This window comes from Natator depressus, chromosome 11, assembly GCF_965152275.1.
Source record: "Natator depressus isolate rNatDep1 chromosome 11, rNatDep2.hap1, whole genome shotgun sequence".
Lineage (NCBI taxonomy): Eukaryota > Metazoa > Chordata > Testudines > Cheloniidae > Natator > Natator depressus.
This window is the reverse complement of record NC_134244.1, coordinates 1299999-1327287: the sequence shown is the minus strand read 5'-3', so window position 1 is coordinate 1327287 and position 27289 is coordinate 1299999. Positions and strand designations below refer to the sequence as shown.

The 27289-nt window shown below is 50.1% G+C and overlaps 1 protein-coding gene and 1 long non-coding RNA gene across 2 annotated transcripts; both read left to right on the top strand.

Annotated features, from left to right (window-relative positions):
* Positions 1–1357: 1357 nt before the first annotated feature.
* On the top strand, positions 1358–5835 carry LOC141995782 (dnaJ homolog subfamily B member 2-like). The gene is made up of 7 exons (XM_074967179.1): positions 1358–1422; positions 1729–1838; positions 2532–2585; positions 3061–3168; positions 4014–4116; positions 4462–4532; positions 5759–5835. Exons 1-7 carry the CDS (start codon positions 1358–1360, stop codon positions 5833–5835), a joined length of 588 nt encoding a protein of 195 aa, XP_074823280.1.
* Positions 5836–22353: 16518 nt separating this feature from the next.
* On the top strand, positions 22354–26420 carry LOC141995511 (uncharacterized). Its single transcript, XR_012641342.1, has 3 exons — positions 22354–22366; positions 22849–22919; positions 26065–26420. It is a non-coding gene; the product is annotated as an uncharacterized LOC141995511 (long non-coding RNA).
* Positions 26421–27289: the final 869 nt, after the last annotated feature.

Here is a 27289-nt window from a genome sequence, read left to right as displayed (position 1 = left end):
TGGAAGGGGGGGAGGAGTTGATCCACGTGGCCGCCAGTGGGCGAGAGGCCCTGGGGGGAATCGGGGAGGGGGAAACTTGACTGCTAAGCACCCACTCATTGTTTTCCGTGGTGCTCCAGCCCTGGAGCACCCATGAAGTTGGTGCCTATGACAAGAGGTAATCGTAATGTCCTAGGAGGCCATCAATAGTGCAGGCCATCAGTTATACCATATTCTCCCTTAAAGACGTATGAATCCTAATCTATCGGGTCCATCTGTCTTTACGGACAGGCCAGTGACAAAGGCCCAATGTCCCCTGCACTGGGGGAGCGAAGGGGAGCCCTGACTTCAAACTCAGCCCACGAGAACGGTGAAATGAGGGATCAAAGGAGAAAAAGCAAGTGGTGGAAACTCTCCCATGCCCCACCCACATCTCAAGCTCCACCCACTCAACACCAAAATGATCAGCCACTCCCAGCAGGTGGTGCAGATCTGTGATCCAATCAACCCTCTCTATCTCGTCTGCTTTGATCTGCGGGGAATGAAGTTAATGTCTCACTCCCCATCGCTAGCCTACAGAAGGGACACCACCCTGAAATGAACTGGGGCGGCGGAGAATGTGGGAATTTGTCTCATATTTTTATGAACAATATGTGTGTCTCATTATACCCACTCACTTTGTACTGCTGCCCATTGAGCAAGAAGGCTTGGGGCATGAGACACAGGTGTGCCTGTCTGGATTGGGACTGGTTACATTATCAAGAACTGATTGGAATTAACACATCTGAATGAGGGCCCTGCAGGGACAATGGAAACCTCAGTGAAGAACTGACTGACTCCAGGGCAGGACAGATGGACAAGGTGGGTTGGGACAGGGTAGTTGAGGGAGAACGTTTGGTGGCCAGACTGAGCAGGAGAGAAGGAAAGATGGATTTCTGAACCGTTAGTAGACACAGGAAAGGGGGAGTGGGTCGGACAGACTGACACATGCCAATAAACAGGGGCTCAGGACAGACAGAACCCAGCAGGAGCATGGGAAAAGAGGGAGAGAGGGTGAGAGCTTGGGTTGAGAGTGCAGGCTCGGTGCTCAATTCAGGCCGCAGCCGGATATTTCTGACAGCGGGGGGCGAACTGCCCCCTCCCTGGGACCTCTTGGCTGATTGTTCTGTTCTGCGCTCCACAGGGCTAGCTCTTCACAGGACGCACCTGTTGCCACTCTGCATGGGAATGCCCAGCTAGACGAAAGGCCATGATCTCCACGGACCACGGCTCAAGCCCAACCATCTTGTGCTGCATCTCCAGAGACGCCCCCCCCCGCTCCTGGCTGGTTCTGCTGCTCTGCTGGCTGGCTGGCCTCTGCCCAGGATTGATGGTCACCATGGGGGAGTACTACGAAGTGCTGCGCGTTCCCTGTGATGCCTCGGACGAGGACATCAAAAAGGCGTAAGTCCTTCCTTGGAGCATCCCCTTACCCACACATCCCGAGGGCACGGTTCCTCCTGTCTCTGACCGTGACTGCCAGCACTCTCCCAGCCCCAGGGCCTCCTCCTAACTGAGACAGAAGTGGAGGTCCTGGGTTGAGATCCCTCCTCTGGTCAGTGGGCCTGTTGCTCCTCCTATTGCCGGTCAGTGCAACTGGAGGGCTGTGGCACAGTGGCTGGCACCTGCAGCGGGGTGTAAAGGGTCGTGTAGGGGCCCTGTTGAAGCCAGCATGGGCAGGTGTCACTGACTGTCTCTGGACCTGTGCAGGTACAGGAAGGCGGCGCTGAAATGGCACCCAGATAAGAACCCGGGGAACAAGGAACACGCCGAGCGGAAGTTCAAAGAGATCGCGGAGGCCTACGAAGTGCTGTCGGACAGTAAGGGGACGGCGTCTCCCCAACCCAGCCATCCGCCCTCGCTCAGTGCACTGCGGGTCGATGCTCCCGCGTGTCTCGCTGCACTTGTGTTGTGCTCCTTGTGGCTGCCTGGGCAGCAGCTTCTGACGCACATGCTCCGTGTCTGTCCTGGGGCACCAGCTTTGCACAGCTCCCTGGAGACACCTCTTGGAGCGGGTGGGGTGCTACTCTCTCCGGCCCCATCATTCCAGGTTCTCCCTTCCCCTCCAGCAAAGGCCCCAGGGAGGAACGTTACCCTGCAGCTGAGCCACAGGGCATCCTTTCGCCAGGGCTTGACCCCTGCCTGTGGTTAGGTGCGGGGTACCCAGGTCCGATGCTGTAGGCCCCCGGCGCAGAAGCCAGAGCCCCATCTCATACTGGAATCCTGCAGCATGGCGCACCTGCACCCTGTGATGTGGAGTTACCCTGGCACCGTTCACCCAGTGTCTGTCTATGTTAGGGATCTCTGTAGCATCTAGCGCCACGGTATCCACACATCTCCCATAGCTGGGCAGGGACCCTGTGGCAGGTTATGTCTGTTCCTCCTAGGTTCTTTCTCTACGGCGAGGTCCCCTCTAGCTCAGTACTGGGGCGGGGGGTCAGCCTGGTGAAAGGGCCGCTGTGTCTCCAACGAGAAGATGGGCTGGGTGACCTCTCGATCCTTCTCCCTTCCAGAGAGCAAGCGCAACCTCTACGACCGCCATGGCAAGAACGGGCTCACGGGGACAGGTGAGTGACCCACCCTGACCCTGCCCTCAGCTACATCTGCCCAACCCTCTGGCTTCACTGAGGCCAGAATTTGTCCCTGCGGTTGGAACTTTGCTCCCAATTCTGCTGGTGACGCACGAACCAGAATTGACCCTGGCTCATTCTCTGCGGGCTGGGCTGGCTCTGCAGGGCTAACAGGAGCCCAGGGCACAGAATGTTTGCTTCTGTCCGCCTGCGAATATCCTTAGGGAGCCCATCGGCCAAGGGAGGAGGGGCCACGTTTCCACAGCCACGTTCCAGATCAGCATCGCACTCAGGGCCTTTCCTCCTGGCCCCAGAGCTCTGCAGTGGGGAGAGACAGGATCCCAGCCTTGGCAGCCCAAAGCAGGGTGTCCTGTTTGCTTCCTGTTCTCGTTCTTTTTGAGGACCCTTGCGAGGGCTGGCAACCAGGGTGCCGCATTTGCCATTTCCTGTCTCTGCCTTTCCCTTTCTGCAGGGCCTGGGGGATCGAGGGCTGAAGATGGAGCCCCTAGATTTATGTTCCACTTTCGCAGCCCCCATGACATCTTCAGAGAGTTCTTTGCGGGACAAGAGCCTTTCTATGGTGAGTGGGAGCCTCAGATTCTGTGGGACCAGCTGGCCCAGGAATGAAGCTGGGGCCTGAGGGAGCAGAAGGGAGGTTCTGATGTGATCAAGCAGGTGCTTAGGTCCTCACAGCTGGGACAGAGCATGGCCTTGGTACTTGGCTAGAGCAGCTGAAGGGAGAAATGAAAGAGGAATTATCCTGAACTCTCCCAGTGGTGAATGGCAGGGCTTTCTCCAGAAACCCAAAGGGGTCTCCACATGCTCAGCTCCGAACAGTTCCCACGGCAATCAGCCGGAGGGTCCATTAGGGGAGGCGCACATCGGTACAGCTGTGTACGACGGACCCTGCATGTTCTCTGAATCTAGGGCAACGGAACATCCGGAGCCCTGGCTGCCTAGCAGAGGGGCTGTCCTGCCTGGTCGTGGAGTCTCCACAATTCATTGTCATTGTCCACAATGCCCCAGACAGTCCCACAATCGTATCTCGGCCTGTCAGCAACAGGATCCTCTCGCATGGCCAGACATGCTTCTCTTTAGCCAAGGAGTGGAGATGGGGAGTAAGAATCACCCCCTATTCCTGTCCATGGGCTTTCTGCCATTCTCCTCTGCAGACCCCCTGGTAGTTGGCCTTGCTCCTTGTCGTCCTGTGTCACCCCCCCACCCTCCCCAGCTCTTCTGACTCACAGGGACATTCTCTCTCAGAATCCAAGAAGAACATTTTCCTTTAAATTTCACACCTCCCATATATTTCATTCCCCACTGCCCCTCCCCTCACACTCTAGGCTAAGCGATCCCCGCTGAGCCATTTGGAGCCTGGGACTGGCTGAACTCACCTGACAATGTGTTCACCATCCTGTTTTTCAGGATCCTCTGGACCCTTCAACTCCAGCATCAACGCAGGAAAAGACTTCCGCTTCTTCTCTACCTCGACCAAGTTCATCAATGGCAAACGCATCACAACCAAAAGGTAAGGAGGGGCCACCAGCCGGTGGGAGTTTGGCTAAGCCAGCCTGTCTTACATCAGCACAGGGGGGCAGCCCATTGGGCCAGTAGGAACAACAGGCCATTGTTTAGGTGAGCAGCATGGCCCAGTGGATTCAGCGGGTCAGAAGAACCGTGTTCGACTCCTGCTGCACAGGGCAGTTATCAGACTGGGCCATGTGTCTGGAACAGCACCCTAAGGGGTTCAGAAGAGAACAGCTGAGGATTTGGGGGGTGATGTTGAGGGTCTGGAAGTGATATAGGGGGGTGAGGTGTTTAGATTACTCCTAAACAGATGCTTCCCCTTCTTTGGCTCTTGTCTACTTCCCAGGACTGTGGAGAACGGGCAGGAGCAGGTGGAAATTGAAGAGGATGGGGAGCTGAAATCTGTCCACATTAATGGTGAGAAGCAGAGTCTTCCTGGGCCATGGATGGCACAAGACACTGAGAGCAGGGAAGGAGCAAAGCTAGTTTCTTGGGGCAGGCACTGGCTCTCTCTGAGCTTACCGGGACCCAGCAGCCCTTGACCAAGTCCCCTTGGCTGCTCCCACCACTGAACAAATCCCCCAAATCCAGCTGCCACTAGCTAAGTCCCTCTGGACCTGTCTGCTCTTGAACAACACCCCTTGTACCATCCTCTACAGCGAGCCCGTGAGTGGAATAAGGGCCTTAAGGTCAACCAAGGTCTTTAGTGCTGAGTGAAGGCCCAGCTGCTGGGTGAGGCTGGGCCTCTGTTACTGTCCTAGGTGATGTCCCAGTGGGGGATGGGAGTTTAAAGCTGGGCGTCCAGTTACTGGCCGAAGGACTCTTTTCATGGGAGGGCGGTGGGAGGAGCTGAGCCCAGGCTCATGGCTGCTGCTCTATAGCTGGAGAGGTGCCCAAGTTTTCTTCTACGAATGCTGATGAGGGAAATTTCTTGCAGATGTGGCTGTTGACGAGACAAGCAGCAGAGCAGCAGCAGGGAACGAATCTCATGCTGGGCCTACCAAGGTGCATTCTGGACGTAATAAGATGCATGCCAGATACAAGTCAGCTCCTGGATCTGAGTCACCAGTGGGGAGGCAAGAGTCCCACATGGAAAAGAAAGAGTCCCATGCTAGGACCGAGTTGAATCTCAGCTCCGAGCCGCAGGCTGGGAGGAATTAGTTGTATGCTAGGAGAAGAGAGGCCCAGGCTGGGGGAAAGAGGCATGCCTGCAGGAGCAAGACACAATGAAGCAGCTGCAGAGTGGAAGGAATCAGCTTCCAGGTAGGAGCTGGCTCCTGGCTGGAATGAGCTAGCTGTGGAGAACAGGACTGCTACGGGTGGGATGCAACTGCTTCTGGATACAAGTCAGCACCCGTGTGGAATGAAGAATGGAGTCAGGTGTCCAGTGGAACAAGTCGGCTCCCTGATGTCACCAGTTGGCCCCAGGATGACACAAGCAGGTTCTCAGGCAGAAGCAATCTCCGGGTCTTGTCCCTTAATCCCAGCTACTTCCAGAATCTCTTTCCCCCAGGCTGGGGAGAACGCTAGGAACAGTGGGATCTGTTGTGAAGGTTTCCAGATGGCACTGGCCAGCAGGCGAGGAGCTGTTCAATACAGATGGGACCAGAGCTCTCAGTCTCTGTCTCCGTCATTCTCTGAAGAGTCAGCCAGTGAGCAGCTGCTTCGACAAGGACAGGAGCAGAGCCGTCTCACGGCTGAGGACCGGTCTGGCCTCTAGAGGTCCAGTATGGTGGGGGCTGTTTGCAGCTCAAGGATCTTCCATTGCTGCTACTCCCATCGCACACAGGAGGACATGGGTCCTGCTAGCTACTCACACACAAAGGTGATGGGGGGGCCTATAAGAGCCCAGAGAGAGCGCTGGCTCCCCCCGGTGCTGTCAGGAGGTTACAGCCCCCTGGCTGCTGCGGCTCGGTGCTCTTGGTTTGGCTCTCTTTGAGGGGTGCCCAGGGACGGGAAAGGGGGGCACATTCACAAGGCAGCGGGGGTTATTTTGGGAAAAGTACAATTGTGTGAGAACTAGTGTTAGGCAGCTCAGCCCTGAGGCCCTGTATAGAGTGTGGTAACACCCTCCCCTGCTCCCCACAGAATGGCTTTAAGTAGCCACAGGCAGGTGGCTTCTGGCCTGGCAGGCTTTGGGGCTAAAGAGGGCACACACCTTGTGCCAAAGGCAGCTATGACCCCTGAATGCCAAGTTGGCTAGTGTGAGCATTGGTGTGGGGACAATCTCTGAGTTGTTCTGCTGGAAACAGTGGGAGAGATTCCAGAGGACTGGGAAAGGGCAAATCTAATGCCCATCTATAAAAAGGAAAATAAGGACAAACCAGGGAATTACAGACCAGTCAGCTTAACTTCTGAACCAGGAAAGTCAATGGAGCAAATCATTAAGCAAACAATTTGCAAACCTCTAGAAGATAATCAGGTGATAAGTAACAGTCAGCATGGATTTGTCAAAAACATATTGTGTCAAATCAATCTGATATCTTGCTTTGGCAGGGTAACCAGCCTTGTGGATGGGCGGAAATGGTAGACATGGTCTATCTTGACTTTAGTAAGGTTTTTGACACTGTCTCCCATGACCTTCTCATAAACAAACTAGGGAAATGCAACCTAGATAGAGGTACTATAAGGTGGGTGCAAAACTGGTTGGAAAACCGTTCCCACAGAGTAGTTATCAGTGGTTCACAGTCAAGCTTAAAGGGCATATCGAGTGAGGTCCCACAGGGATCAGTTCTGGGTCCAGTTCTGTTCCCTATCTTCATCAATTATGTAGATAATGGCATACAGAGTACACTGATAAAGTTTGTGGACAATACCAAGCTGGGAGGGTTTGCAAGTGCTTTGGAGGATAGGATTAAAATTCAAAATGATCTGGACAAACTGGAGAAATGGTCTGAAATAAATAGGATGAAATTCAACAAGGACAAATCCTAAGTACTCCACTTAGGAAGGAACAATCAGTTGCATGCATACAAAATGGGAAGTGACTGCCTAGGAAGGAGCACTGCGGAAAGGAATCTGGGGGTGATAGTGGATCACAAGCTAAATATGAGTCAACAGTGCAATGCTGTTGTAAAAAAAGCAAATATCATTCTGGGCTGTATTAGAAGGAGTGTTGTAAGCAAGACCCAAGAAGTAATTCTTCCGCTCTACTCTGTGCTGATTAGGCCTCAAGTGGAGTATTGTGTCCAGTTCTGGGCACCACATTTCAGGAAAGATGTGGACAAATTGGTGAAAGTCCAGAGAAGAGCAACAAAAATGATGAAAGTTCTAGAAAACATGACCTATGAGGGAAGATTGAAAACACTGAGTTTGTTTAGTCTGGAGATGAGAAGACTGAGGGGAGACGACATGATAATAGTTTCAAGTACATAAAAGGTTGTTACAAGGAAGAGGGAGAAAAATCGTTCTCCTTAACCTCTGAGGACAGGATAAGCAGCAATGGGCTTAAATTGCAGTAAGGGAGGTTTAGGTTGGAAATTAGGAAAAAATTCCTGTCAGGATTGTTAAGCACTGGAATACATTGCCTAGGGAGGTTGTGGGATCTCCATCACTGGAGATTTTTAACAGCAGGTTAGACAAACACCTGTCAGGGATGGTCTAGGGCAGTGCTACTCAAAGTGGTGGTCCGCGGACCGGTGCCAGTCCGCGAGCCATCGGCTGCCGGTCTGCGCGCACATTGGGGAAAAAAATTGTCGGGCTCCACATCAGATAGCTTGAGAAGCACTGGTCTAGAAATTAGTCCTGCCTTGGGTGCAGGGGACTGGGCTAGACGACCTCTCTCAGTCCTGGGGCCGGTTTTGTTCAATATCTTCATAAATGATCTGGAGGATGGTGTGGATTGCACTCTCAGCAAATTTGCAGATGATACTAAACTGGGAGGAGTGGTAGATACGCTGGAGGGGAGGGATAGGATACAGAAGGACCTAGACAAATTGGAGGATTGGGCCAAAAGAAATCTGATGAGGTTCAATAAGGATAAGTGCAGGGTCCTGCACTTAGGATGGAAGAATCCAATGCACCGCTACAGACTAGGGACCGAATGGCTAGGCAGCAGTTCTGCGGAAAAGGACCTAGGGGTGACAGTGGACGAGAAGCTGGATATGAGTCAGCAGTGTGCCCTTGTTGCCAAGAAGGCCAATGGCATTTTGGGATGTATAAGTAGGGGCATAGCCAGCAGATCGAGGGATGTGATCGTTCCCCTCTATTCGACACTGGTGAGGCCTCATCTGGAGTACTGTGTCCAGTTTTGGGCCCCACACTACAAGAAGGATGTGGATAAATTGGAGAGAGTCCAGCGAAGGGCAACAAAAATGATTAGGGGTCTAGAGCACATGACTTATGAGGAGAGGCTGAGGGAGCTGGGATTGTTTAGTCTGCAGAAGAGAAGAATGAGGGGGGATTTGATAGCTGCTTTCAACTACCTGAAAGGGGGTTCCAAAGAGGATGGCTCTAGATTGTTCTCAATGGTAGCAGATGACAGAACGAGGAGTAATGGTCTCAAGTTGCAATGGGGGAGGTTTAGATTGGATATTAGGAAAAACTTTTTCACTAAGAGGGTGGTGAAACACTGGAATGCGTTACCTAGGGAGGTGGTAGAATCTCCTTCCTTAGAGGTTTTTAAGGTCAGGCTTGACAAAGCCCTGGCTGGGATGATTTAACTGGGAATTGGTCCTGCTTCGAGCAGGGGGTTGGACTAGATGACCTTCTGGGGTCCCTTCCAACCCTGATATTCTATGATTCTATGACTCTATGATTCTCTCGAGGTCCCTTCCAGTCTTATGATTCTATGAAATTGGAACGACAGCTGTTAAAGATGTCTGTAACATAGTGGTATCTATGGACCCAGTAAAGGACAGGGTGCAAATTACAACTTAACTAGAGCAGGGACATTATAAAAGTATAGAGGCCAATTCTGCAAAATCAGTAGGATGTCAGATCAAACAGTTTAATCAGAACAGGCACGTGGTCCATCATAAAAACTACTTATGTATCTATATATAAATGCAAGAAATTGAAAAGCAAAAAATAAGTGAGTGGGAATGCTTGGCAATGGACGAGGACCCTGCTATAATAATAGGCATTACAGACACATGGGGGAATGACCCAGACCGGTGGGATATAGTAACACCTGGTTATAAACTATACAGGAAGGAGAGTACATTCATGTATAAGGGATTCTATACAATTTAGCAAGAGATAAATTTGGAGTGGAAAAGACCAAGCAATTGAATCTATGTGGTTACAAATTCAAAGCTGTAGGGATATACTAGTGGATTTATACCACTGGTCTCCAGATCAAGGGAAAAAATTGAGTGCCCAATATTGAAAGAGATCAAAGATGCAGCAAAATCCAACAAAACGACAATGGGACACTTTAACTACCACATATAAACTAGTCAAATGGCACAACGGGACAGAGCTTAGAGAAATAATGTCTCAACATTTAAGTGATTTGCTTCTTGGAGCAGGTAGTTCTAGAGCACACAAGAGGAGAGGCTGTTCTTGACAGTTGTAACACACAGGAGCTAATTCAGAAGCAACAGGAAGGTGAGCCATTGAGTACTAGTGACCCCGGTATGAGGAGGTGCAAATCCTAGAGGGAGGTAAGTACCCCCCAGTGACACTGCTCTAGAAAGGGAGACAAATACATTCAGAAGGTTAATCACAAAGGCCCTAAAGCTAAAAGTAAAGGAAGTAACATTCATAGAGGTGGCTTGAATGCTTCTTACAAAAATACTTCTGGAGTCTCAGCAGGCACACAGAGCGCTGAGCACAAAGTGAACCAGGAAGGAAAAGCATAAACCATTTTGGCTAAAAGACAACCAAGATGCTATTTGACCAAAACAGAAATCCTTCAATATGTGAAAATCTGACCCTAGTGAAGCCAACCACCAGAAGCATAAATTGCAGCAGGCAATAATAAGAGGAAAAGAAAGGCCAGAATGGAGTTTTAAGAGCAAAAATGGGGTTTTAAGAGCAAATGTATAAAAGGTATAAAAACTGAACCGATTCTTTCAGTACATTAGAAGCAGGAATCCTGCAGATGAATAAGTAGGTCAACTGGTGCACCAAGGGCTAAGGCACTAACTGAAAAAGAGATAAGGACGTTGATGCAAAGCAATCCTCTAGCTTCTCAGCAGTCTTCACCACCAAGGGTGGTGGGAAAACTCCTGCCCTGGGCCTGCTCTTTCTTGGTAACAAAGGCAAGGCGCTTTTAGAGACAGATAAGAACATAAGAATATCAGAGCGGCCAGACTGGGTCAGATCAAAGGTCCATCTAGCCCAGTCTCCTGTCTTTCGACAGTGGCCAGTACCAGGTGCCCCAGAGGGAATGAACAGAACAGGGAATCAAGTGATCCATCCCCTGTCACCCATTCCCAGCTTCTGGCAAACAGAGGGTAGGGATGATGATGGAAGAAGAGGGGGTGGAGCAAATTTCTAATTTAAAAAGCAACAAGTCACCAGGCCCAGATGGTCCTGCCAGTAGCCTGGGTTCTCTCCCACAGACACTAACTCTTACCCCAGGACCACTTCTTCCCTCCCAGCAACAGCCTCTGCTATTCCCTAGGCTCTCGTCTGCTCCAGAACTCCTGGAGTGGGGTACCGCTGAGTCGTCTTGCCTTAAAGGGCCAGTATACCCTCTTATACTAACTACAGACAGAAGACTGGAAGGTAGCAAATGTCGTATCCATATTTTAAAAGGCTCTGTGGTGATCCAGGAAATTATTGACCTGTAAAAGCCTTACATCTATATCTGCCAAATTAGTTGAACTGATAATTAATAATAGAATAAAATCTGGAAGATCATGATTTAATAGGGTCTAACCAGCATGGAACAGCAAGGGAGAGTTGTGTCTTCCATGGGGTGAGAGGCAAAGTATTGTTGTGGATCAAAATCCGGCTAGGAGATAGAAACCAAAGAGTAAGATTAAATGGTCAATTTTCATCATGGCAGAAGGTTAACAGCGGGGCTGCAAGGTTTCATCCCTTGTTGTTTCATATATTTATTAATGATCTGGAGAGGGGGTGAGTAGCAAGGTAGCAAAATTTGCAGATGACAAAGTTATTTAGGTTAGTCAAGATCAGAGAGGGCTGTGAGGAACTTCAGAGACCTGAACAAGTTAGGGGAATGGGACACACGATGGCAGATGACATTTAATGTTGACAAATGGAAAGTAATACACAGTGGAGGGAAAAAAATTAAACTACTCTACCTTGCAGGAGTCTAAATTAACTGTATCAACCCAAGAAAGGAACAGGGACATAGTAAATACAGAGTTCAGTGGAGACCTCGGCTCAGTGTGCAGATGTGGTCAAAAAAGGATGTTTGAATACAAAGAAAAAAAAAGGGACAGAATAGTACAGAAAATATTATGAGGCCTTCATATAACTCAGTGGTGCAGCCTCCTCTGGACCCCATGTCCCCCACTTCACACAGGATGCTGTAAAGCTGGAGGGAGTTCAGAGGAGAGCAGTGCCATGTCAGCACACAAGGACTCACCGGCAGCGTTTTAGCACCGTGACCTGATGATGAAAGATGCTCTAGAAACACCTCTAGTGGAATGAAAGATTCAGGCTCAGCACAGTGATCTCCACCTGCATGGCTATACAATCTATTCATTCCTAGAGCAGTCAGTGCCCTGGGCGGCCCTAAGGCACGTGTGCAGTGCAGACGGTTGTGCACAGCTCAGGCAAGGTACCACTATTAACAAACAAACACAGACAGGGAAAGAGTTAATGGTGAGAGCAGCACCCTGGGTAGCAGGAAGGACTGGCAAATAAGGGGCTAAACCATCTTTTCCACTTGTTGCCTGTGGTGGATTTTTGTAACCAACCGAAGACCTCAAATGCCAAGTGCAAAGTCCTGACATCACAATCAGCCTCCCCTGGTCTCCAGGCAGCGCCGGCCAGGCAGGGGCTGGGCTCTGCAGCGGGAGGTGAAACCAGAGAGAGGTGGAGCGTGACCATGATGCAGCCAGCACAGCCTCTTCCGACACAGGGAGGTATGGCTGAGCTGTACTCGTGGGGCTGAGCTCCTGGGGAGCTCAACGAAGAGCCCCATGGGGTGGAGAAGGGCGGACGCTGAGCTAGGCAGTGGTCAGACAGTGGCTGACGCAATTGGTGCAGAGCAGAGAGTGGAAAGGGGATGTAGGAAAAAGCATGAGGGTCAGACAAGGGCTGGTCTCCTGGGCATGGGCCTAATACCCACGGCCTAGGAGCCTGGCCCCGCACTCTGCCCTGGGAAGGGCCATAAACCTCAGCCAACGGTGAGCTCAACACCCTCCTGACCCCAGCAGGTCTCCCTGCCAGGACAGGGATGGGTCTGGCTTGTGGGCTAAAGCTCCCCGGCACGTCTGAGAACCGCAGCAAGGGAGGCTGCTCAGATCTCACCCAGAGAGGTGACATCTGTCCTGCCCTAGCCCAGCCCTGCTGCCAGGGAAGTGGCCAGTCCAGCCCACGCCCAGTCAGGCTTGTCTGTGGAGTAGAGAAATTCTGAATCGGTTGAAGTGGAAGCAGCTGGGGTTCAGCTGACAGCAGGAATGGCTCGGTGGCTCAAGCCTTCGTGGGCATGATGGTGGGGAAGGAAGCAAGCCTTCTCCATGGCCACCAGAGCCAGGGCAGAAACTTGTCTCTGAGCTGCCATCTGCCAGACTCAGTGGAAGATGACCCTTGTCAGTTGCCATCTGCCATGGCTCATGGTATAACAAGGTGGCATGGGAGGACTGGGAGGAAGGGTTGTTTTGTGGGCAGTGCACTGACCTGGGAGACCTTGCATACATGCATGACCAATTACAGGGAGAACTGCTTTATCACGTAGTGTGAGCAAAACAGACTAGGAAGCTAGGGTCCAACTGCTAGTCCCCAAAAGTGCATAGGCAGGAGATACTCCATTTAGAATCAAAGAATCATAGAATATCAGGGTTGGAAGGGAACTCAGGAGGTCATCTACTCCAACCCCCTGCTCAAAGCAGGACCAGTCCCCCACTAAATCATCCCAGCCAGGGCTTTGACAAGCCTGACCTTGAAAACTTCTAAGGAAGGAGATTCCACCACCTCCCTAGGTAACTCATTCCAGTGTTTCACCACCCTCCTAGTGAAAAAGTTTTTTCCTAATATCCAACCTAAACCTCCCCCACTGCAACTTGAGACCATTACTCCTTGTTCTGTCATCTGCTACCATTGAGAACAGTCTAGATCCATCCTCTTTGGAGCCCCCTTTCAGGGAGTTGAAAGCAGCTATCAAATCCCCCCTCATTCTTCTCTTCTGCAGACTAAACAATCCCAGTTCCCTCAGCCTCTCCTCATAAGTCATGTGCTCCAGTCCCCTAATCATTTTTGTTGCCCTCTGCTGGACTCTTTCCAATTTTTCCACATCCTTCTTGTAGTGTGGGGCCCAAAACTGGACAAAGTACACCAGATGAGGCCTCACCAATGTCGAATAGAGGGGAACGATCACGTCCCTCGATCTGCTGGCAATGCCCCTACTTATACAGCTCAAAATGCCGTTAGCCTTCTTGGCAACAAGGGCACACTGTTGACTCATATCCAGCTTCTCATCCACTGTAACCCCTAGGTCCTTTTCTGCACAACTGCTGCCTAGCCATTCGGTCCCTAGTCTGTAGCGGTGCATGGGATTCTTCCGTCCTAAGTGCAGGACTCTACACTTGTCCTTATTGAACCTCATCAGATTTCTTTTGGCCCAATCCTCTCATTTGTCCAGGTCTCTCTGTATCCTATCCCTACCCTCCAAAGTATCTACCTCTCCTCCCAGTTTAGTGTCATCTGCAAACTTGCTGAGGGTGCAATCCACACCATCCTCCAGATCATGAATGAAGATATTGAACAAAACCAGCCCCAGGACCGACCCTTGGGGCACTCTGCTTGATACCGGCTGCCAACTAGACATGGAGCCATTGATCATTACCCGTTGAGCCCGATGATCTAGCCAGCTTTCTATCCACCTTATAGTCCATTCATCCAGCCCATACTTTAACTTGCTGGCAAGAATACTGTGGGAGACCGTATCAAAAGCTTTTCTAAAGTCAAGGAATAACACGTCCACTGCTTTCCCCTCATCCACAGAGCCAGTTATCTTGTCATCGAAGGCAATTAGGTTAGCCAGGCATGACTTGCCCTTCGTGAATCCATGCTGACTGTTCCTGATCACTTTCCTCTCCTCTAAGTGCTTCAGAATTGATTCCTTGATGACCTGCTCCATTTTTCCAGGGACTGAGGTGAGGCTGACTGGCCTGTAGTTCCCCGGATCCTCCTCCTTCCCTTTTTTTAGTGGCCATCTTTTTAGTGCCCATCATTAGCCTTTTTCCAGTCTTTCGGGACCTCCCCCGATCACCATGAGTTTGGGCCATTTGGCCCACGAGGTGCCCTGTGTAGGGCACCTAGAGAAAAAGAAAACCTTTGACTGCCTCATGGCTGGCTTTTACTAGCCTGGGGTGTCCAGGATGTTGCAGACTACTGAGCGCCTTGCCCAGACTGCCAACTCTCAGAGGTTAAGGGGGTCAAATTGGCACCCCTTGTCTCATTGACCCTAGTAGAAACCCCCTTTGAGAGGACAGGGTTAGAAAAGAGCTCGGCAGGCCATCAATATACATTGGCAATAGTGGCTTATGCAACACATTATCCAGAAGCTATTCCCTTGTGATCTATCAACGCAAGCACAATAGCAAGTGAGTTAACAAAACTCTTTGCCAGGGTAGGCCTGCTATGGGAAATCTTGACTGACCAGGGACCTAACCTTACATTCAACCTGATGCAGGATATGTGTAGTCTCCTGAAGACAGAAAAGTTAAAAACATCATCCTACCAGCCACAGACTGATGGCTTAGTGGGACATTTTAACAAGACCCTCAAGGGGATGTTGAAAAAGTTTGTCGTCAGAGACCCCAAACACTGGGATCACTGTTGCCTCTGTTACTATTTGTTATCCAGGAGGTTCCCCAAGCATCCATGGGTTTCCCCCCTTCCAGCTTGTTATATGGCAGACAGCTCTGGGACATCCTCGATTTATTACCGGAGTCCTGGGGAAGTCAGGGACCATGAGCGGAAAAACCTAGTCCAATACATCGTTCACTTGCAGAAGCAGCTGGAAAGATTGGGGACATTTGCCCATGAGAGCCTACAGGAGGCTCAGCATCATCAGGCAATGACATACAACCATGAAGGCCGGTTAGGAGAGTTCAAGCCGGTGGACCAAATTTTTCTGCTGTTGCCAAGCACGGAGTCCAAGCTACAGGTCCAATGGCAGGGACCTTTAGAGGTATTGCAACTTGTACATCATAGTGAACTGGGTCTACTATGCCCAGACAAAAGAAAAGACACCCACATCTGCGATGTCAACCTACTAAAGGCCTGGAGTGACAGGCAAGCCTTCTTTATCACCCCACTCACCACTGAGCCTGAACTGAGACCAGAGCTTCCAACAACAGAGGCTAATAATGCTGTCAAATTAGGGGAGATGCTTGGGGCTGAACAAAAGACCCAGATGGATCAGCTGGTACAAGCACTCCCTCAGGTATTCTCTGCCCTTCCGGAGTGTATCCACCTGACATATCATTGCATAGAGACCAACCCTGGACAGAGGGTGAGGGAGATCCCTCGGCCCCTACCCAAGACAATGTGGGACACCATCAAGACTCAATCCAAGCAATGCTAGACCTGAGTGTGGTGGAGGAATCCCACAGTGAATGGCCACTCCCATCCTGCAACCACCACCCCAGTGGTATCTATTTTGAGGATAATTGTTTAGTAGTATTGTGATAGCACCTAGGAGCCCTAGTCATGGATCAGGGCCCCATTGTGCTAGGAGCTGGACATACACACAACAAAAAGATGGTCCCTATGGGGAAGAGCTTGCAACATAGGTTTATTGGGGTTGAATTCACCCTCTTCCTGCAGACACTGGCTAAGGCTTTAATTGCACCATGGGAGTCAGAGGAGACGGAGGTATAGAGCAAAGGCACCACACCCCTAGCAACCTTCCCAACAGCCCATATACACAGTGAACCAAAGGGAGAAGAGAATGGAGCCCTACTGAGGCCTCAGGGGAGGAGAGAAACCAACAGTATCCTCTGGGATCAGACAGCAAACAACAAAGCCAATCCAAAGCTGCCTCATTCACGGTTCCCACCATTCACAGGTGAGACAACATCACGTGGTAGTCAGCGGTATGGAAGGCATATGATACGTCTAATAGTATCAGCACTGAGACCTGACACTTGGATATTTCCGAGTGTCCACATTGCCTTGTGCTTGCAGAGACTGGAGCTCTATAAATAGCCCAGAAAGACTAGGGAGACGTTGTGATGGGGGTGGGGTTGAATATTTATGAATATTGTCCATGAGCTGCTTATCAGAATAGCTACTGCATAGCTATATCGGGATAGTGCAGCGTTTACAGTACGCACATGCTGGTTCGTAAAATGATTTACTAGGAGGGCTGTTAGGGGGAAAGCAGGAAGGCAGAACAATGTTCTCCAGATAAGTCAACTGGCCACGGCAGACAGGTCGGGGTCATTAAGAGGCAGCCTGAGCTAATAGCTGTGAATATGCGACTTCTAAGTGCTTGTTTGTGCTAAAAATGGTATTGGATCGTCGCTAGATAGAAACGGTACAACTGTCACTAATACTGCAGAAAAGGCAAAAGTATTCATTAAATATTCCTGTTCTGTAGCTGGGGAAAAGCCAGGTGATGTAGTCATATCAGATGGTGATGAAACACTTTCCATTCCAACAGTAACCCAGGAGGATGTTAAACAGCAGCTATTAGAAGATAAACATTTTTAAATCAGCACGTCTGGACAACTTGCATCCAAGAGTTTTTCAAGAACTGGCTGAGGAGCTCTCCGGACTGTTAAAGCTAATTTCCAATAAGTCTTAGAACTGTGGGGAAGTTCCAGAAGACTGGAAGCAAGCTAATGTGCCAATATTTTTAAAAAGGTAAATAGGTACAGCCTGGGTAATTACAGGCCTGTCAGCTTGACATAGATCCTGAGCAAAGTAATGGAAAGGCTCATACGGGATTCAATGAAGAATTAAAGGAAGGTGATATAATTAATGCCAATTGACATGCGTTTATGGAAAATAGATCCTGTCAAAGTAACTTGATTTTTTTTATGAGAACACAAGTTTGTTTGATAGAGGTAACACAGTTGATGTAATATACTTAGACTTCTGAAAGGCATTTGATTTGGTACCAGATGACATTTTGATTAAGAAATCAGAATGATGCAAAATCAACATGGCACATGTCGAACCAGATTAACAGATAGGTTTCAAAATGTAATTGTAAAAGGGGAATCTTCATGAAGAGTGCATGTTTCTCATGGAGTCCCACCCACAAGGATCGGTTCTTGGCCCTGTGCTATTTAACATTTTTTTCAATGGCCTGGAAGAAAAGGTAAAATCCTCACTGATAAAGTTTGCAGCAAAAGGAAGATTGGGGGAGCAGCAAATAACAAAGAGGACAGGTTACTGACAGAGAGCAATCGGGATTGCCTAGTAAGATGGGTGAAAGCAATATGAGTTTTAACCTGGCCAAATATAAAGTCATACCTCTCGGAAGTGAATGTAGGCCTCACTCACCGGATGGGGGACTCTATCCTGGGAAGCAGTGACTCTAAATAGGACTTGAGGGCCATGGTGGATAATCAGCTGAACATGAGCTCCCAGCACAATGTGGTGGGCAAATGGGCTGTGATCCTTGGATGTATATACAGGGGAATCTAAGTGGTAGGGATGTTATATTACCTCTATACCTAGAACAGTGTGACTGCTACTGGAATACTGCGTCCCGTTCTGGTGTCTACAGTTCAAGATGGATGTTGGTAAATAGGAGTGGATTCAAAGAAGAGTTATGGAAATGATAAGGGATTGGAAAGCATGCCTGACCATGAGACTCGAGGAGCTCAATCTGTTTAAATTAACAAAGAGAAGGCTAAGGGGTGACTTCATCACAGTCTATAAGTATCTACAATGCGGAGTGAGATAATAGAGGGGTCTTCAGTCTAGCAGACAAAGGTCTAACAAGATCCTGTTGGCTGAAAAATAATATCCACTTTGACTTAGGTTTAAATAGTTTCTTTTAGCTTTTATTTGTATGTGTTAAGACAACACTTATCTATGAATAGGGCCCTACCAAATTCATGGTCCATTTTGGTAAATTTCAGAGTCATAGGATTTTAAAAATCTTAAGTTTCATGGTTTCAGATATTTAAATCTGAAATTTCACAGTGTTGTAACTGTGGGGGTCCTAGGGTGACCAGACAGCAAATGTGAAAAATCGGGACGGGGGTGGGGGGTAATAGGAGCCTATATAAGAAAAAGACCCAAACTTCGGGACTGTCCCTATAAAATCGGGACATCTGGTCACCCTAGGGGGTCCTCACCCAGAGAAGGGTCGTGGGGGATGGCACAAAGCGATTGTAGGGGGCTCATGGTATGGCCACCTGCACTTCTGCGCCGCTCCTGGCAGCGGCACTGCGTTCAGAGTTGGATGCTCGGCCAGAAGTGACGGCTTTCTGGCCTCCCAGCTCTGAAGGCAGCACAGAAGTAAGGGCGGCAATACCAGGACACCCCTACAAGAACCAGATTTCATGGGGGAGACGAGATTTCATGGTCCGTGATGTGTTTTTCACAGCCATGAATTTGGTAGGGCCCTACCTATGAATTACATATACATGCAAAAGTAGATAAGGTAAGAAAAGTAAGTGATCACACATCCTGTTCTCAAGAAGAAAAGGAGGACTTGTGGCACCTTAGAGACTAACAAATTTATTTGAGCATAAGCTTTCCATAAGCCTTTTCTCAAGGATGGTAAATTCTTTAAATCTCTGGTCTCTGCTATGTTTATTCCTGTGTCTTCACTACTCTCTTGTTGTTAATCATCTATCTTTCATCCTCTGTTTGGCAACTTTGTGTAGACTCCTCATTAAGACAGTCTCATGCGTATGTCACAATAACTAACCTAAACAAAGACATTTTTGCTTATCCTGCTAAAATGTACTTTTAGCTATCTACTTCTGTCATCCCTACTGGTTCCATCCAGTTTTTTGTTTTTAAATCTTATAGCAATTGTAATTCTTCTTACTGGTCTGTTTTTGTGGCCTTGGGTTTTTACTTGTTAGCTTTGGGGGGCGGGAGGTGAGGAAGAAGGACATCCCTGGAGTTAACAATTCTGTCTCCACACTCTGCTTCACTCTGCTATTTGCATAGGTCATGCATTTTACAGATAAACACACAATAACCAGTTTTATGGTTTATATAACCCTTAAGCTGTTTCAACTAAGTTCTGAAATGCTGCATTAGCAGAGACAAATACCAAAAGCAAAGATCCCTTTATATTTTCTTATAATGCTCTACAGAATATTCATTTCTCTAACATTATTTAGTATATATATTTGACTAGCACTGGAAGCTAAAACTAGACAAATTCACACTGACAGAACTGCAGATACCGCAGCCCAGCCAGGCCTGTTGGGGTTCGCATGGTTGACGCACAGGGTGTTGTAGCCCAGGTCCCAGTGTAAGAGTGGGAGAATCATGGACTTCCACCCCAGCAAAGGGAAGGGCATGAGGCTGAACAATTGTGGGGGTTCACTCGGGGACACCAGAAAAGCGGTAAAGGTACAAGTAGCCCTGTGGCCAGGAAAGTCCTGGTGGGCAAGGACAAGAGGTAATTGTAACGTCCCCTTAGGCCCCCAGTAGCACAGGCCATCAGCTGTCCAGTATTTGCCGTTGGAGAAGAACAGTGTGAAACGCCAGCTGCAAAACTAGTGCTAGTGTCAATACTGGCTCTCAAAATTCCAGACGACTGTCCCCCTTCCAGGAGGCTGATTTGCCTTGTGTACCCCCAAGTTTCACCTCACTTACAAATGACTGGCGTACACAATCAGACCTAAAAATACAGACATGTCACAGCACACTGTCACTGAAAGATGCTGACTTTCTCATTTTTACCATATAATTATAAAAGAAATCGATTGGAATAGACATATTGTCCTTACATTTCAGTGTGTGGCATGCAGAGCAGGATAAACAAGTCATTGTCTGTAGGAAATGTTAGTTTGTACTGACTTTGCTAGTGCTTTTTATATAGTCTGTTGTAAAACTAGGGCAAACATCTACATGAGTTGACGCACCCCCTAGAAGACCTCTGCATACCCCCAGGCACACACCTACCACTGGTTGAGAACCACTTCTTGAAACGAGGATGTGGAAAATGAGGAGAGGGCTCAGCAGAGTGCTGCAAGGGTGACCTGTGGTCTGGGAATCACACCATACAGTGAGACTAAAGGTGCTCAGTCTAGTCAGCTCACTGAACGTGAGGTTGAGAGGTGACCTGATCACAGTATAGAAATAGCATCGAATCAGAGAATCTCAGACTCTCAGGGCTGGAAGGGACCTCAGGAGGTTCTAGTCCCACCCCCTGCTCAAAGCAGGACCGATCCCCAACTAAATCATCCCAACCAGGGCTTTGTCAAGCCTTAAAAACCTCTAAGGATGGAGACTCCACCACCTCCCTAGGGAACCCACTCCAGTGCGTCACCACCCTCCTGGTGAAATACCTCCACAAGAGAATGATACATGATACTTCAGGGCTCGTTCCTGAAGCAGGCAGAAGCATAAGAAAATCCAGTGGCTTGGAGTTCGGTTAGCTAAACTCAGATTTAAGAGGCAAAATGTTGGCCAGTGAAGATAGTTAGTCACTGGAGCAGCTTGCCAAGGGGCATTGGAAATATTCCCTCACGGCGGGTCTTGAACCCAGGACTGGATGCTTTAGAAACGATGTGCTGACATTCCACAAGAAGTTACTGGGCTCAGTGCAGGAACTGTCCCCGGCTTTTAGCAGCATCCGGAATGATAGCCCTCCCAGGACTGGCGCCCTAGGAGTATGACAGGTCACACTAATAATCATACTGAAAAGCTAATGGCATGGCTAGCATCGGTGTGGGGGAGGAGATGCCAAGGCCTGAGGAACAATAAGGGGCAGAGAGATAAGGCCAGCTGGAAACACTGCCATCGAAGTGAGGGACAGTAGGGAAGGGGAGAGGGCGTCTGACTGACACTGTAGGCTGGGCCTGTGTAGTTGAGTGGCTAGTTTGGTGGCTGGCCTGAGCACGAGGCAGGAGGGATGGATTACTGAACCATTGATTGGCCACACCCAAGTGCAGACTATTCCTTCTCTGTCCAAGCGAAGGATGTGCCCTACCTGATCTCATCATACCAGTCACCACCGAGCACCTGACCCCTCCTTGTCAATCGGCTCCACTCCTCCAGCGCACCATTCCTGCCCGTTTGCTTTCCTTCCCCCCTGCTCCTCACCCGAGCATCTGCAATCTTCTCTCAGACACACCCACCTTGCTAAATCTGCTCTCTGTCCAGACTTGATCTCCTCTCCTGTCCATCCAGTCTCTCTCCTCTCTTCGGCCCAGCTCTCCTCACTTTTCCTCTACCGTCAGTCCCCTTTCAACTCCTCCCCCCAGTCCGGCCCAGCCCTGCTCTCATCGCTGCCTGGATCAGTTCTGATGTCTCACAAGGACATTCTCCCTCTGGATCCTGGAAGAACATTTTTCTTCACATTTCACACCTGCCTTGTAGCTCATCCCCTGTTCCTTCCCCTTACGCTCCTGGCTAAGGGAATCTCCTGGGACCCAGCTGGGTCATTCAGGGCCTGGCCCTGGCTGGAAGCTCCCTGCAGTTAGTTTACCATCCTGTTTTTCAGCTGTATCCTTCAACTCAGGAGAAGGCTTCTGCGTCTCTTCCGCTTCTACCAAGTTCATCAATGGCAAATGCATCACAACCGAAAGGTAAGGAGGGGCCATCAGCTTCCATTCACGGTCACCGCTTAAGTACTTAATTCCCGCTGTTATTGTTGTTGTGGCAACACACATTATAGCCCCATTGCGCTAGACTCCGCGTGCACATGACAGGAAAAGACAGGCCTGCCCCAGAGAGCTCCCAGGGGAAGCGCAGGAGGAGAGACAGCAGATAAGATGAACAAACAGGAAAGAGGAGAGAGAACAGTTTGATATAATGAGCAGCAGTCGAGCACACCAACTGCCTAAGCCTTTTGCAAGCCCCCCAGCGGAGGGGAGTTTAAAGGGGGGATTTGAAGAAGAAGTGCAACGCAATGGCCTGACGGATCTTCATGGGAAGCGGGCATGCGTAAAAGGGCAGAATGGGAGAAGACCTGGAGGAGCTTGAGGGCCCCCTGGACTAGTAGGGAGAGCAAGGTGGGAGTCAATGTGTCAGTAATGTGCAAGAGTTGACAGGGAGGGCAGGGCGAAGCTAGGAAAGGCCTCAGGCAAGGCCAAGCAGCCTGAAATTGGTGTGGCAGGAAAATGAGTCCTGGAAAAGGAGGCGGTGGCAGCAGTGGTCAGTGGGACGGGCCAGGCAATCGCGAGCAGGTCGTGTTTGGGGCGGTGCAGAAGGGGGGCCAATGGGCGCAGCGAGCTGGGGGGACGCAGCATCAGAACAGGAGGAGGTTCACGGTAGCAGCATTTTGAACAAACTTGCGGGGGCAAGATCAGGTCTCAAGTGGCAAGAATTCTCCGCACAGTGCGGCATTAGGAGTGTTTCCTGAATGGAGCCATGTGGCCTGACTTGCTTTGTAAAGAGAACATCTGCCAATCGTGGGTGTGTGGGTGGGGGAAACGTGTGTCCTAATGGGTGCTGCCCCTCCCTTGCCTGGGTAACTCTACTGTCTGTTTTCCAGGACCGTGGCGAATAGGCAGGAGCGGGCAGATGTTGAAGGAGATGGGGAGCTGAAATCTGTCCGTGTTAATGGTAAGGAGCAAAGGCCAAGGTTTTCAAAAGTGATGGGTGAATTTGGGAACCTCAGTTATTGGGTGCCAAGCTTGAGACAGTTGAAAGGGAGCTGATTGTCAAAAAGAGTGCTGAACCTCTTGGAATTCCCTGGAAATCAGCGACCCTTTAAGGGGTCTCAAGTTGGGCACCCAAGAACTGAGGCTTCTAAAAATCACTAGCCACGTTTGAAACTCTCAGCCAAGGCTTGTAGGGCTGTTTAGTGTGAGAGATGACAATAAGACCCCCTGGAGGTCATCAGGAACACACACAGAGAAGACCTGGTTTCACAACCCCGATACTTCTAAAGTAAAAAGCAAACAAACAAAATCAACCCCCACAATGCTGAAAAAAACCTAATAACCCAAAAGCCCAACCATTGAGATCTTCTCTATCAATATCATATAGAAGTAAAAGAAGATTCAAGCAAGAGGAAAGGTTACATGCAGTGCTCCATATTGTAGGGGAAATATTTAAAAAACAAAACCAAAAAATAAAAAACACTCCAGCAGGAAATTCAAAGTTAGTTACACTAAGAAAACCCAAATATTGGAAAGTGTGGAAGTGCAGTTAAAATACTGAATTAACCTTGGCTCTGTCCTCATCCTCCCACCTTCTACTCAGAGTAAAGCAGATGTGTCAACCAGGACACACTATTTCTTTATCACAGGCAGGTACCATAGTAAACCCTGGATGCTTTGAGGAGGTAAGCCAAGAATACCCGGTGTATTACAAAGTGTAAGGCAGGAGATGGGGGTATTGCTGCCTTGCTAAAGACGGGCAATTAGTGGCTGATCTCAGGTCAAGTGGATGGCACATAGAGAGTGGTGGGTGCGTAGGAACATGCCTGTATGTGGCATATGAGACTGTGTAGTGTGGGAGGTGGCTTTTCATTCACAGAGAAGCAAGTTTATTTTGAAGATTTTATGCCACTAAGAGAATCTTTTAAAAGTAAAAATACAATCCTAGCCCTGATGCGGCAAACGCTGCGGCACGTGCTCTGCTGTAAGTACATGACTAGTCCCGCTGAAGGCAACACGGCCCTTCATGTGAGCCAAGCTACATACCCGCTGACTTCAGGTTGGGGGCCTTCCTTTGCAATGTTCGTTTCTAGGTGATAGCAGTTTTAAAAATTCAATTAAGTCACTGTCTCAGGGGTGCTCACTCACCACGGGTGGCGCCTCCTCTTGATCACTCTGGGGAATAGCTCTCTGCCAGGTCTGACGCCTTTCCTTTTGGTGTCTGCCCCCGCTGTCCTTTCTCTCTCTAAGGCCCCTCTCTCGCCTTTGTAACTCGGCCCTCTGGCCCGGTGACTAGACACGTTTTTCCCTTCCGGGGGATCAAGATTCCTTCGTATGAATGGGTGCAGGCACACTTCCCATTCGCTGCCCAGATGGTGGTGCCACTTCCCCAGTGGTTGTCAGATGAACCCAGGCCTGCCCCTCGACTCCAGGTTCTGGCTCAGGGACCCTCTAGTCAGCTCCCTCCTAGACCTTACTGCCTTTCCCAGAACCCTTTCCTTACCTTCTGGCTCTCCCCACTTCTCTGGGTTTGGCCAGCCTCCTCCCAGGGAGTGACTACAGGCTACTTGTCTCTCTAACCCCAAGTGCACCTCCCTTCCCCCAGGGAGTGACTGCCCCCCCACTCCCCTGCACCCTGCTCTGCTCTCAGCTCCCTGGCTTTACAGAATCCCTGTCTGTTCCCACACAGGTGAGCTTCTCCCAATTAGGGCTTTCCTCTCAGCTTTAATTCTCCCAGCCTTCAGCCTAATAGGTGACTTGGTCAATTCATCCTCCACTAACCCCTTCAGGGCAAGCGTGGGGTGAACACCCCATCACAGTCACACTACCGGGAGGGAGACTGCGAGGTTTTTAAATCATGTGATTTAAGTCAGTGAATGAAGTTGCTCCAGCCTGTATCCCAGGCTGTAGTGTTTTCATCCTTAGAGCTGACCCCTTGAACCCAGCTGCCAGTGCCAAAGGGCACATGCCTTCAGCCACCATTCACCGAGTCTCTTGGACCCAGCCTCTGCCCGCTGCTGCTGAGCGAAGGCCCAGCTGTGAGGCGAGTCTGGGCCTCACCAATTACTGTGCTGGGTGGTTTCCCAGCGGAGGATGCAGTGGTGCCAGTGCTCACAATTCTTGCACCACCTCCCCCCGGCCCGCCAAGTGACAGGATTTTGGCTTGAGCCCAGTCTTGCGATGGCACAAGACGCGCCAGCCCTCTGGCAAATCTGAGCCCTCTGGTTAGCTGCCTGCCCCACTTGCCAGCCTCCTGGAGCAAAGCAGCCAATGAGAGCTGCTCCAGGCAGAGCTCTCTCTCCGTCCTGCCCTCTCCCTTCAGTAACCCAAGGGCTTTCTCGCAGTGAGAAGGGGGGAGCAGAAAGAGTCCAGCAACTCAGGGCAGCTCCACTCCTCCTCCCCTCCTGTGAGCAACAGGGACGGGATGCACCTCTGCTCCCTCCTCCCCTCCTTCCTACAACACCTGGCCTGGGAAGGGGTGAAGAGACCCTGGAACTGCCCCCCAACTTGGGAGATCCTGTGGCAGTCTCCAGGCCTGGGGGTGCAGGGGGTGAAGAACCACAGGAGCAGCAGAGTTGAGGCTGGAGGGCTGAACTGACAGGAACCTGGGGATGTGTGTGAACAGATAGTGAACTGAGGGGAGGGTGGGGGCAGGGGGACAAACAGAACGTACATGGGAGCAGAACTGATGCGGGGACTGGGGGATAGAATTGTTTGGATGTTGGGGGCAGAATTAATTGCAGGGGAGGGGACAGACAGCTGTGGGGGTGATGGGTGCCATACATTTGGGAGAGTGGGTGATAGTAACCATCAGCCCACACATTGAATTCAACGGACAGACCAAAAAACAATATTGTCTTTTAAAACGAAACAAGATTTTGGGGCCCAGTCTCATTATTTTGGGGGCCTGGCTCATGATTTGGATCTCTTGTGGTTGGCTGTACTGGGGATGGGGCATTTCAAGCTGGGCCTTTGGTTACTGTCCTAGACACTTTTCTCGTGGGGGGCTGGGGGTGCTGAGCCCAGGATCATGGCTGCTGCTCTATAGCAGAAGAGACGCCCAAGTTCTCTCTTCTGTGAATGCTAATGAGGGTCAATTCTTGCAGGGGTGGCTGTTGACAAGACATACAAAAGAGCAGTAGGGAATGAATCTCATGCTGGGCCTACGGACCCTTGCCCTGGGCCTCACACATCTCGTCAGAGGCAAAAGAAGCCACACACCAGATACAAGTCAGCTTCTGGCGACAAGCTGCTGGCTGGGAAGAGCAGGCCACAAGCCAGGCGAAGCTTACTACAGGAGGAAAGCAGTATACCACTGGCCGCAGCACCGGCCAGGGAGAGCAAGACACCAGCTGAAAGGAGCACACCAGGGACTGGGGAGAGTGCTCCGCAGGCCAGGGAGAGCAGGTCTGAGTCATATCTGGGAGCTGAGTCGCATGGCGGAAGGAGAGAATTGCATGCTGGGAGGAAAGACTTGCACGCCAAACAAAAATTAGCTCCCAGATATGCTGGCCACAAGGGGTCTCCAGCTGGGAGGAACCAGTCGCATGACAGATGCCAAAGAGAAAAGGTCGGGTGGCTAGAAGCGGCTGCTGGGTGTGATGAGCTGGATCCTGGGTGGAATGAACTACCTGGTGATTGGAAGAGTCTCCCACAAAGTGGACGATGGTTGCTACTGGGTGGAATAAATTGGCAGCCAGATACAAGTCAGATCCCAGCTGGGACGGAGAAGAGGATGCAATACTTTGGGACAGCGTGTCTAACACGCATGACGCTCCTGGTGGGAGAGAGTCAGCTGCCAAGTGTAACAAGGATATTCCCAAGAGGAACAAATCATCGGCTAGATGGAAAGAGACAACTCCTGGGTAGAACCATACATTTGCCTAGGTGGCCAAGCCAACCCCCATGCAGGGCAAGCCAGCTCCAGTGTCGTACAACTCCACTCTTGGGCAAAAGCAGCTGGTTCCAGGGTGGAACGAGATGGATATGGGACGGGATGAATAAGTTGCCCAGTGGAACAAGCCAGCTCTTGGATGCAATCAGTCAGCTCCAGGGTGGGGTGAATCAGCTGCCCTGCAAAATAAGTCCACTCCCAGATATAATCAGTCAGTCCCAGGGTGGAACGAGCCAGCTCCCAGACAGAAGCAGTCCTGATGTTTCGTCCTCTGATTCCAGCTGTTCCCGTAACCAGCTTCACACCAGGGAAGGGAGAATGCTGTGAATGGCTGGGACCCACTGGGAAAGAGGTTTCCAGGGGGCATTGGCCCGTGGACAAGCAGCTGTTCAATAAAGGACAGGACCAGGGCTCTCTGTCTGTCTTTATCATTCACT

Coding starts and splice junctions, on each gene's coding strand:
- LOC141995782 (XM_074967179.1), top strand. CDS start 1,358: ATGGGGGAGTACTACGAAGTGCTGCGCGTTCCCTGTGATGCCTCGGAC. Junction 3,169..4,013: donor GGGACAAGAGCCTTTCTATG/GTGAGTGGGAGC, acceptor CCTGTTTTTCAG/GATCCTCTGGACCCTTCAAC. Junction 4,117..4,461: donor AAACGCATCACAACCAAAAG/GTAAGGAGGGGC, acceptor TCTACTTCCCAG/GACTGTGGAGAACGGGCAGG.